This window comes from Cottoperca gobio, chromosome 8 (genome assembly GCF_900634415.1).
Source record: "Cottoperca gobio chromosome 8, fCotGob3.1, whole genome shotgun sequence".
NCBI lineage: Eukaryota > Metazoa > Chordata > Actinopteri > Perciformes > Bovichtidae > Cottoperca > Cottoperca gobio.
In genome coordinates, this window is record NC_041362.1 from 5,473,714 (window position 1) to 5,486,737 (window position 13,024).

Here is a 13,024-nt window from a genome sequence, read left to right on the forward strand (position 1 = left end):
TTATGTAGCCGGTCCTATAAAAAGGCTTAAATGGCATCATACGGTGCAGGGAAACTACTAGAAACCAATCTTTGGTCATCAAGATGCACTACACATGATGTTCACATGAATGATTGGATTGTGTTGAGAGAAAGCAGAGGGACAACTTCACTAAAGATCTAATCCGTAAAAAAATCACCAGAAGAGGTTTACCGACGCTGATTTGGCCGCACTGACATAGTGTAATAGCCCCGTCTACATACAGCACATCAACTCTGTGTTATGGAAATCGGCATTTGTGCATGAATCAAATCAGAGAGCACACATGCAGCCCCAACAAGCGAGCTGTATTAAGAGGCTAGGGATGTGCCTAGCAGGCTGGGGATCTGCAAGAGACGGAAGAATTCAAAAGTGAAATGAGGCTTATTGTAATGTAACTGTTAGGTAGAACCATTTGATATGTGCAAATTCAAAAAAGCATTAAAATGTATAGAACTCATGGCTGCTTGAGGGGCCTGAATATTCATCAAAAGACACTCAACAAAACACTCTGAACCCTCTGAGCCTCCATAGTTTCAGGGCGTCACGTTCTACTCACTGTGGCCAATATATAAGTGCTGCAGCTCTTTGGAAACAGCACTATCATGGCTAAACATAGAGAGACTTTTAAAATGTCTTTTGTGCAGTGTAACAGTTATAATGCCATAAATCATAAAAAAAAAAGTATTGTTTGAAAGTCTGACAATAATTTCTCTTTTTATAGTTTCTGGCTATGATTCAAATGATGCCTTTTAAACCAGCCGGCGGGTTTTGGGGTTTAGAGTTATTCAGTATTTCTTAAGGCCTTCAGTTTATCATGTATGACTATTCAAGACTTCTGTGGGACAAGAATCTGTGGACAATCTATAGATCCAACTCATGTGTTAATGCCAAACTATAAAAACAGTCTTCTTTTGACCCAGGGCACAACTGAAACAGGCTGTAAGCTCACCTCTCACTTTATGCAGCTGCAGTGTAAACACTACATGTGGTTCGCCCCCGCTAGTTCAAACAGATTTCTCGTCATGTCGCTCTTGAGCAGAGATCCCAACAGGAGATCTGCAGACAGATCACAGTGGGAAGCACTAAGATGAAGTGACAATGCTGCTTTAAGATCCTGTGTCAAATCCCCTGTTTGGATCTGAGGGAGCAGGCGGCCTAAGAGGGGATTGGTGGAGGAGTGCAGTGCATATGCAGTTAGTCCCACCACTGCTCATGCAGGCGGTCCTTCACTGTAATCCCCTGTCCACAGAGACTGTGTACGCAAATACACTGACAGAAATCACCATGCAAACGCACACACACACACACACACACACACACGCATAAGCAATCACAAAAAAAAAGACAAATCCTTGTATTCTGCTTTTTCACAGCACTCTACTTTATTCATTGTTCTGCCACTGAGTGTAACCAAGGGGGGGGGGGGGGGGTGTCAGTGCTTCCAAAAAGAAGACACTGAGTTTTATAGAGCAAAAGATCTCTCAACCAAAGCTGAGCATGCTTGAAAAGGGAGTCAAACTTCAGTACACTGTACGGTTTGTGGCTGGGTAGACACAAAGCAGTAGATAGAGTACCTGGATGCCTCTCAAGCATCTGCAGAAACTTGACTTTCACCCGACTCTTTCATGTCCTTTAAACGTGTTTGATAAGACTTAGCATATGAGACCCAGATGAAGTCCCAAGGGCGCAGACTCTCCTTGTGAAGTTGTGTTATGTTGGTATTAAACAAGACTAGCAGTGATGAGTGAGGACTTCCCCAGTGGCAGTATCTAAAGCTAAACTCGGGTGTGTGAGAGGAGAGAGAGAGAGAGAGAGAGAGAGAGAGAGAGAGAGAGAGAGAGAGAGAGAGAGAGAGAGAGAGGAGAGAGAGAGAGAGAGAGAGAGAGAGAGAGAAGAGAGAGAGAGAGAGAGAGAGAGAGAGAGAGAGAGAGAGAGAGATGAGAGAGAGAGAGAGAGAGAGAGAGAGAGAGAGAGAGAGGCAGGAGAGTGAGATAGCAGGGAGCAAGCTAAGAGGAAGAGGTGAGGAGAGGTGAGAGGTAATGCAGAAAGAAGCTCCAGCACAACCAGTGGAAACACGTAGAGAGGTGTGACTTCTTCAGTGTTAACCCAAAACAGCCAGGAGCCTCTGTGTGTGTGTGTGTGTGTGTGTGTGGTGTGTGTGTCTGTGTGTGTGTCTGTCTGTGTGTGTGCTGAGCTCAGCTAATACCATGCTGCCATTTTTAGTGGGGCATCAGAAACCTGCACTGGCAGAGAATCAACTGCAGGTCAGATCTCTGGTGCTCACTCTTTCAGTGAGTTTGCCAAAGTGGCGGCGGTACAACCACTCTGCCAGAATATCAAAAAGAGCTGGGCAGCGGTGGAGGGTGTCGGCGCAACTGAGATATCCAACAGGATAAGTGCAAGTGATGAAAAAGGCTGGTGTGCCAGAAAGAAGATTGTTTTTCGTGTCACAGCACGCTTCCTAATTGTGAAAAATCAGTTGCAATGCAGATAATGTATAGGCATTGCTCAAAAAACAACAGAGGTGATTTTCATGATTGTACCGTGTCGTGGTGTGCTTTGAAAGTTCCCTGGCATTGAAGAGTGAAGTTTCTCACCCTGCCAAAAATGTTTTTTTTTTAAAAGACTAAAGGTGATGCGGAAGGTGAGAAAAGAGCTGGAGGAGGAGAGAAGACAAGGAAACCGGGAGCGATGCCATGGTGTTTAAGTGAGCGGGGGGCATCCATATTCAGGCAGAGGGCTCAGGGGCACGGTTGGCACACAGAACGAGAAGGTCGCCAGAAGACGAGCTGGCATGTAGAGAAATAACAGCCGACACAGCAGCCAAGAGTCAACATCTCTCTTCCTGTCACTCTTCTTCTTTCACACGCACAACTTTAGCAGGATTCCTTCCACTAACCACCAACTCACGACCGCAGACAGACCACGCTTCATCCATTTCCCAACCTCTCAAAACATGAAAGGGCAATTAGCATACCCATTAATTTACCAGTCTATACAAGTGTGTGTTTCTCTCACTAAACACAAAGCTTAATTCCTTCACACCGAGCCACAATGCATAAAGCAGACGCATGTAAACATGACACGCAGCCTTTCCCAGAAGAAAAATCTGATCTCTTTTGAAGATTGGACTCTATGAAAGGTAGAGTCAGCACAAACATGTCTATTGACATCCTTTCTACCAATGCCAATACCATCTGATTATGCAAAGACTGACCAATAGCTTTCTCCTCTACTCGGCGTGCTGCACTCACCCACACAGAATGCCTGATCACCTCCATCAGTTAGTGAGGGCAACAGACTCTGACAAGCTCACACACAGAGCTTCAATTAACTGAAGAAACACACACACACACACACACACACACACACACACACTGAATCTCCAGTTACAAAATATAGAAGCAGCCGACAGCAAAAACCTGCTGCAACTAGACTCTCCGGCCAACTCATACACACATAAGCTTACTTAGCCTTTGGCTACAAAACAACAAAACCATTGTCTGTAGGGAAGACTTAACAAGGAGACTATTTGAATACAAAACAGCTTGCGGCAGAGGATGAGAACTTTCCATCTCTCCTCTCCGAGCTGTCAGAACAGGAGTCTGCAGGGGGGCAGATGTTTTCTCTGGCAAAGAGGAGGAGGAAGGGGGGAGTGTGTCAAGAGACAAGTTACAACCCACCCAACAGCCTCAGACGAGAGAAGCAGCACATTAAGCCAGGGAGAGAAATGATGTGGCCAAGCCAAGAGTACCGGAGTACGGCGTGGGGAGGGGAGTGGTGGGCTGCTACCGCTGCCTGAATCTATCTCCATTAGCAAGTAGGGACCGTCAGAGGATCTAGACACAGACACACACTCTCTAGTGGGGGGCTCAAGGGCTGAATGATACTCATGTGGCGTTTCATCAGATAATGTCAAAATGTGCCATCAGAGCACAGACTCGTTCTATACCTGCTCCTGTAAGTACAGTACAGTCAACACAAATCAAAATGTATACCGGAGTGTCTGCCTACAATTAAAAAGATCAGTGTATGGCCAAGGCTTTTGCATTAGTGAAAGACTGGCTTGTGAGTCAGAGTCTTCCTCGTCCAAAAGCTACAGCTCCTGAGTTGTTCAGCTCAGCATTGAGGATTTCCTTCAGCAGGAGTTTTGCCATTTGCCTTCTATACTAATGTTCCTCTGCTTTGTTTCAGAACAGCGCACTCGCTACAGTTTCAAAACGTTCCTTTCTGTACCGATAACCCACTCGTTCTCCTACCTCACCAGCCCCGTTTAAAGTACTCATAAAGTACCAGACCTAACATGCATTGTGTCAAACGTTGTCCCACAGGGACAAAGTGTAAAAGCAGGCCAAGCAGTGACCTGCCACATAAAGTCCACAGCCACACAGCGTTCTTAATTAAGACACTTTGTTTTTATTTGGCTTCTTTTTCCTGAAGGCCTGGATTAAATTGGATTCTAAATGATCCAGAACCGATAGAGCAATCTTTACTGCCATATTCTCAGATGGAGGGGCTCACTAAACTGTCACAAATATGCTGGCAGTTGGGTAATTTTCTCCTGTGACAGGGCGAGCGAAGACGAGGGCCCGGGTCTCCCCTGGGGGATAGAGGGAAGATTGGAGGAGGGCATATGGTAAGAATGGGATGGTGTGTGCACTATAGAGCGCACCATTTATAGGCGAAAGCCCCTTGAGACACGAAGAGAGAGGAGGAGAGGAAAATGAGATCCTCTTCAATTCACTCGGTATTCCCCACATTCAGGTTTTTCTGGGGTCATTTAAGAAAGCAGTGCTCGTGAAATGGCCCAGAAGGGAAGTGACACACCTCAAAGGTCTGTTTATGACTCATACCACAGGCAGATCCTCTCCACAATACCACATAGCCACCAGCATGCAGTATAATAGGCATGAGAGAAAGCTTTTAGGGCAATAACTGCAGTAAAGAAGTGGAGTAAAGAAAAAGAAAAAAGGATAAAAAAGACAAAGAAAGTGGCATTGTGAATATAAAAGAGCGGAGAGAGAGGTCTAAGTGAGCAAATGAGGGACTGAGAAGTACACACGGGGAGGTGGGGGGGTGTCAGGTTCACATGGGGGAATGTTTCTCAGCAGGAAAAATGATTTTCCTTTCTACACAACGTGCACCGCAGGGGGTTGTACACAGTTTCACTGCATACGCCTCCGACTTAAACACACTTCCGCCTCCCACCTCTTCTCTCCTCTACCTCACTCTCTCCTCTCCCCCCCCCCTTCACGCTTCCTGTACAGTATGCTGCAGGGCACTGGGAGAGAGGGAGGCAGCCAAAAAGCCTGATAACCAGGAAGCGGTCACATCTGGCCCTCGCTAATTCAATTCCACACAAGTTTGCTTTTCCTCCCCATAACATAACCTAATTAAAGAAAAGCAGGAATTGGAGGCACATTCATTTCCCATTCATCAACAGGGAGAGAGGCGGACGAAGGGTTGGGTCTTTTTTTTAATTAAAATCAAAATTGCCCCACGCTACTTTGAATTATATATTTACTAGAAATGAATCCAACTGCCAGTGATTACACAAGCCCATATGGCTATCAATACCTCACATTATTAGACACACTTGGAGAGTATTAGACACACTTTCCACCTCCTGCATTTGCACATTTCTGCGCCCCAAAGACACAGGTGTGACAGGAGTTTTTAATGTTGAACTTCCCAAACTTTGAGGTATTCTGCTGAACATAGACTTCTATAGCAGGTTGAGCCAGTGACAAGTTAAGAGAGTTGGTGGGACGATTAAAGTAAAAGGAAATAAGGACTTGTGTTCCAGAGTGCAGTTTTTAACTCACTTACCCATGGCTTTGGTCTCTTCTCCCTTGGCATTGAGGATAGAAAACTTAAACTTGGCGCGCACCTCACTTTTTGGACAGCTGACTAAGAGCAAGTAAAGTGACAGATAGTCTTTACTCTCCTCATCCAGACCTTTAGGGTTCACACGCAAACACCTAGGGGTGGGAAAAGAGAGAAACTGGTAAGAAAAAGGTAAGGTTCGATTCCTGGAAACATTTAACCCAATATTATTCCATCAGTAATGGCACCCTGGATATCATAATGCAGTGTATACTCCCTTTAGTAAACACTGCAGTAAATGTTGCAACCTTGGCTTTACAGTTAGATCTATTGATTTCATTCACCAATATGTGACGGTTCGATGGTATCGACTCTGCAATGCACGCCACTGGGTATAGCATGAAACACTGCAAGATGTATCATTATATCGGTTTATGTAAATTGAAAAACACTGCTCTTCAAAAGCCATACTTCACGGAGTCGTAATGAAAAGCTTTCAGTTGCAGAGGCAGCGGAGATAAAAGAGTGAGAGCCTTTTTAAACACAAACATAAAGATGAATGCCAATATTTTCAATGTCAAACAGCAATAAATTGGCAGAAACTTTTCACAGATCTACCTCAATACTGGTGCTGTATCAATATAATACTGTAGTGTATAAGTACATGTGGTTGAGTAGCAGAAAACACAACATCCATTATTGACCACTCTCTACTTATGAACTGGAATACAGTCTTTCAACTTAAAGTGAAAGCAGAGTTTCTTTAAATCAACTGTAGATCCAATGAACTGCTTTCTTTCCAAACAGAAATACATCAGACACATGAACAATATATTTGACTGTGTTCAGTGCATTGATAATGCGGGTGAGTTTACATGGAGCAGTTAACCAAAGAGATCCCTGTTCTGTCGCAGTGGAGCAGTAACATGAAACACATTACCATGTCCACGCGAACCATTACTCAACATGTGAAGCCTCTGGATGCTGCGATACATTTCACACTCTTCGCAACACAGAAGTAATATTTATCTCTCCAGACTGAACACTGACTAGAAAAATCAATATCTATACATAGATTCTGTTTATTTATGTTTCATTCAACAGGCCAATAACTCTAATACTCGCCTTATTAAATGACCCCTATTCAATATACCGCCATAAGTCTACTCCATAGGTTTGTTTCCCCATGTAGTGTAGAGAACATATCACACATTCGTGGCAAGTTCTTCAATCCATAAGTATAAGTCTTTCCATTGTTGTGTTACAACTTGAGCTTTCTCTCGCTGTAATGCCTAAAGGTGTGGGGCTGACCTGCAGTGCACTCTGGATCTCATTTCTCTAACAAGCATCTATGGGAGCATCGCAGGAACCAGCAATAATGCTGCTGACAGTGAGGTATGATACAGAGGGCTGCAAAATAACATTCACAATTGTTCACGCAGAGAAGATACAAAAGCAGGTAACTTACATGAAGAAGTGCACGAATGGCGTAATGTCCATAAAACAACTTAGGATGAAGAAAAGCCCAGCTTCTCTCTGCACTTGCACATCTCCATTTATTTCTAATTTAAGCAGGTCATTTAGTGATCCCAGACCCACTGGTGTGTGTGTTATTTTACCTGAGGCTACAGTCATTACGTTCAGCCCCCTCAAAGTGGCCACAGAATCTGTTTCTCTGCTCGATGGAAGCTCTTCTGTGAACATGAAGCAGTGTCCTTTTTATTTGATTATTCAACAGCCAAGTCTTGTATCTGTGTCTCTGATCTCTAATAATCTGTCCTGAGATAGGTATCCCTCCTCAGTTGCTCTCCCTGAGGTTGTTTCCACACTACGGGTGTCGTATGTTGTACAAGCCCCCTGAGCCAAATTGTAATTTGTGATATTGTGCCATACAAATATAATGTCTCCAGCATGTTCTAGGTCTCAAAGCAGGTCCAACAACATTTGAAATCTTATTGTTCCTGCTGAATCTGTGTTTTCAGCTTTCCTGAGTGGTTAAGCAGTGTGACACACTGATATTTAGAGCAGACCATCAGGTACCATCATCTTTTGACGACCTCTGTGACCTCTTCAGAGATGAGCAAGGCTTCCCCCAAAATGTTCCGGCCCCTCCTACAGAGGGCGTGACGTCAGCAAGTCCTTCTTTAAGTATGAATACTTAACCACCTATACACTTACACTTGTTTTCCAGTGTTAGCGTGCTTGATTTAGTGTTTTACACGTATGCATTCGTCCAGGCATTGATCATGGTCACTCTGCACCTCTAAAACAGACCGGGTGAAGACTATGTTGTAACTCTCAAAGATGGAACAAGTGGATAATATTTGAGCAGCGTCAATGTCTGACAGCTCCAATCACCAGCGTCCACTCACCATTTGAGTTTGTCGTTGGCGCCAGAGGAGAAAGTGGAACTTTTGATGACTTCTCCCATCTCCTCGCGACAGAAGCTGAAATTGTTGATGGTCCACATGTAGGAGAACCTCACCACTTTGATCTGTGCGGAAAAGACACAGGAGGAGCTGAAACCAGATTTCTTTCTTTATATATTTATCTATTCTATATGGGTAAGTGGTGTTTGGTCAGCCCAGACTTCAAAATACACATCAAAACTGCCTTTCATCTTAATAAACACTGACAACAAACAGAGGGAAAGAAGAAAGGATATTGTATCAAAAAATAAACAATTTTGCAAGAGGAGAAGAAAAAACAGACATCATCAATGACATACTTTATCTACCTGGGCTCTTATGAGGAAAGTGAAGTCTGAACTAGCAAAGCCTAAAACACACGTGTTTCACAGTAAACGTAACCTTGAAAAAAAGCCTTAAAATCACTCCAATTTCAGCTGGAAACAAATATTGTAATAAGACAAGAAATCACTGGAAAAATCCAGATGTGATTTATTCCAATCAACTGCTCATTGACCAGTAGCACAAAATATGAATCTTTATAGATTACTGATATGTAAAGTGAACGTCTTTGGTTCACACAGCAAAAGGAACCAAAAAGCTTCATTTATATATATAAAAAAAAAAGAAATCTAACTAAGTTGGACACAAAATGACGGCCCAACAGTGTAAGTCATGCTCTCCATGCAGCAGTGAGCTCCCTGTCCTGCTGAGAACACACTCCCTCCTCACCTGAGTACAACACCAGCTCTCAGCCACGGCACCACTGGACATTTCCGCCGGAGGAGGGGGGCTCGGGGCTCTGGACATTGCCAGCCTTGATGCAGAGATGACCTGAACGTGGGCTGGAGCACCAGCCAGATGTGGGGTGAGGTACTACGGGGGTGCACGGGGGAGGGAAGGACCCAGAATCAGTCAAGCTGGCCGCCTCTTAAACAACACCTGCCGTACGGAGAGCTGAATCCAGTACGACGGGACGTCCAGACTCCAAAATAGCTGCGGGCGCTCTGTAGGGACACAAAAAACACAGTCATTAAAATAACTTTAAACTAGTGAGGCACGTTGAGAAGCTGTGACCTTGTGCGAGTGCTAGTGTGCATGTGTCGCCGTTTGAGCATGTCAAGGCAAATCCTAATTAAACGGTTAGTCTAATTGAGCGGTATTTGCTAGTACATGTAAGTAGGACATAAGGGGTCTGAATTCATTTGCTTTAAAATGAGGCTTCAGCATTCAAAGCACAGCAGCGGCACAAGCTCTGCTTCACTGGGGGAAGCCTTCCTTTATCTGCGCGTGGTTTCGTCTTTGTTTTGCTTTGAGAGGAGCAGAGCGCTGTGCCAGCCATCTGATTCCAGCCAGGCTGCACCCGTCCACCGTGGCTCTAAGTGAAGTGCAAGACTTTCATCTCAAGCTGCCAGTCTGCACTCTCACAAACACACACACACACCACAAGGTCATACATTACTTTGGAAAGCCGATGCTGACTAAGAAAGGTCGAAGTTGTTGGGTTTTTTTTTTTACAAGAAGGGTTTTTTTTATTCTGAGATTAACACTGCAATTGCCAAATTACAATTTCCACAGGAAAGCTTCCTCATTATTTTTGTCCTATCCTACACTAACAGTCTCGTGGGATTGAAAGTCTTGAAAAAGAAAAAGGAACATGCGACAGTTTGGTTTCAAAGCTTCATTTCTCTGCTGCCTTAATCTCTCATTTCCTCTGGTTTCATGCTCGGCTCCTCTCAACTTCCTCTCACATATTTTAAACCTAAGTCGACACACGGTTTCAGGATCTGGCTTTTTTTTTTTTCTCTCCACAAAACCTGCTACTCCCTCCGATCTCCTGCCAAAAGAAACCCTTCCACTCCGCTGCTTAATTAGTGGCTGATTGAAAGAGAAGTTCAGGACCTGTGAAAACTTGGCAGAAACTGAGTATCAGACCGAGAGCGCAGCGAGACAGAGCGATAAATGAGAGAGTGGGTGAAAAGTAAGACAGACCTCTGTCCCTGCGACTGGATCGTAGACAGGAGAGACGACCTCAGCGGCTCCAGAACAAGACACGACTTAATTAATGTTTAGAGATAACGCCGGCATCTGATCTTCCTCGATCCTTTTCTTCTTTTGTGCTATTTGTATCCGATGAAAAACACTGGTGGCATTTTCTCTCAGTAAAACAATAAAATATTAATCTCAGAAGTTGGGAGAACAAGGCAGCGCTAATTTGCAATTTAAATTACCTGAGACTTCCTTGCAATTAATTACCGTCTAACTGAGTGAGTGCGTGTGTGTGTATACGTAGAATTCCGCACGTGCGTGTCACAAATCCGACTTTGTTACCGACTTACCAAGTGCTGTTCTTGTATCCCGTCCCTTAAAAAGCAACATGAATGGCGAATAATCAGAGGGAATCAATTTAAGAAAACATGACAGCACTGCTAACAGCCTCATAGCTTTCTAAATAGACCCAGATGAGCCTTTACCACAATAGAGAATATAGCTACCGTTTATTTTTCATCCTTTTCGTGACAAATATCAAGAGCAGGGCAGCAATAACGGCTCGGAGAGATGGAGGCGATGTGTGCTAATCATAGAACTCCCTCAGAAGAAATGTCTTCAGACAGTTCATTTGTCATGGGAATCAGACGATGACAGGGTGAATGTGAAGAATGACTAATAGGTGATAATGCACAGAGCATAGAGAAAATATATATTGTCACATTGCAGTGTGTGGCAGGCAGAGATGTACAAAGACACTCTATGTCCCCCCCCCAAAGGCAATTAAAAGACAAAGTAAGGCAGTAATGGAGGTGCTTTGTTTCAGATAAGGGAGTGTTTGTTGCTGCTCCTTAGGCTCCATCCGCAGCGCGCAGGTTGGATACAAAGCAGTGGAAGTAATAACGAGGGCAAGTAGAGAGCGATGCAGAAAGAGAGCAAACTAGTTCAGAGTCTTAATCTCTTCTCTGGCAAATACAACAATCTTAAAAAACAGACATCTTATCATATTGCGTACAAAAGGCCCTTCAGTGAATAGGACATTGTGAAGCCTGTAATGTTCAGTACTTGCTGGGATCCAACACCATCATTTCTGAGGACTGCGGCTGTATTGAAGTAGAGGAGGGTTATTTCCGACAATTGGACATTATGAGCTTCACAAAGATCGCATTGCTTTTTCAGTCAATTGGACAGGATTGTATAGGGGATCATGACCACGCTGACCTTTACACAAAGAGCAAGTTATGTAGCATTGGGATTTAAAATATGACATCTGGCTGCATAATGACCTTTTGTCACAATTGTAGATTATTTTTCGATGAGCTGTTAACATGCTCAGTCAATAAAATGCCAGAAGAACTAAACATTTATATATATATACACACACATGAATAAAATAATATGAAACTGATAAACGCAGCACATCTTTATACTTTCGGAAGCTGGAACAAGAGAAGTTTTGACATTTCTGCTTGATAAATGACAAACGATTATCAAAACTGTTGGCGATTCATTTTCTGGTGATCGACTAATCAATCACTGGACTAATCCTTTCAGCACTAATATGATGCATGTGTATATTAAAGTATCAAAAGATTGAGTCACTTTATCACACCAGCACAACTCATTCATTCATTCATTCATTTGCATACACCAAAGGAAGAGAGTAAAATGGCGACCGACCTATACGGTTAGAGGCAACTGAAAACACTTCACAGGTTTGATCAACTAGTCATTAATTGCAGAAACTCAAGAAATAAATTGATGCAAGCTGAGAGAAATGCTGATTAACTTTGGTGTTCGAGAACATTGCCGCGATTTATTGCTGACCATATCTCGCCTTACTTTAATTGTTTGTGTTACAAACCCAATGAGGTTGTTAAATCAATTGGTTTCTTTAAATAAGAGTAAAATTGCAAGTAAATAGAAAGATTACAGTTTGAGTTTAATGTTTTATTCTGAAAAACTATCTTTCATCATGAATATGTTTTAATAACTGTTCATTTGACAACACTATGATGACGTTTCATAGCGTTTAGAGTCTTACTAACAGCTGTATTGGCTGAACTGGGAATTTGAAGCAGAGCAAAATCAAGAAAGAAACTAATTTGTAAGATTGTGTGTTCTGCATGTACAATGCAGCAAGTGAGGAAGGGGGGGAGAGATAAAGAGAGAGAGAGAGAGAAGGAGTATGGGCCGCCTCCATCCCACATCCTCGTCCCATGCCTGTTTTCAGAGAGGGGAGCCCGATGAGGAGAGTGAGACCTGGAGCCCATTTATATTCATTACATAGAGACAGTCTGCTCTCCCTCTGCCAGTCCAGCCTCCATCTCTCTCCATCTCTCTGTCACACACCTCAACACGCCGGGGAGGAGTGTCTGACAAACCAACAGACAGATAGATTCAACTTCCTCTGTATAAACAAGAGCTCAGTGAGGTGATGCCGCGTCTGCCTCCCCCATCAGCATGAGAGCTGGAGGCCGGCGGCTGCCAAGATACTGACCAACCACACTGCATCCAGTAACCATATCACACGCTCATGTTCGACCCGGACTCATCGCACGATACTCAGCTTGTGGTGTAATGAAGCTTGTGCTGTGATATTAACTCCATCTGTAAATGCTACGTGGTGATAGCATATATTTCTGTGCATATGTTACCTCCATCTGCAAATCTAATAATGTGAACAGCTTACAATGCATATTTACATGTACACTTGAGAACACATTTCTGTTCATTTGTTTTTCCATCTGTTCTCGTGACAATCTGAAGAGCCGGTGATG

General features: G+C 43.6%; 1 protein-coding gene across 1 annotated transcript in view; it reads right to left on the minus strand.

Annotated features, from left to right (window-relative positions):
• The window catches only part of spop (speckle type BTB/POZ protein), a 52,132-nt gene that overhangs the window by 23,390 nt on the left and 15,718 nt on the right, over positions 1-13,024 (minus strand). The window contains exons 2-4 of the mRNA XM_029438666.1: positions 8,988-9,262; positions 8,220-8,341; positions 5,851-6,002 (exon numbers count right to left, since the gene is read on the minus strand). Coding sequence (XP_029294526.1) covers positions 5,851-6,002; positions 8,220-8,341; positions 8,988-9,065 — 352 coding nt within the window. The 5' untranslated portion in view covers positions 9,066-9,262. The remainder of the gene's footprint in view (positions 1-5,850; positions 6,003-8,219; positions 8,342-8,987; positions 9,263-13,024) is intronic.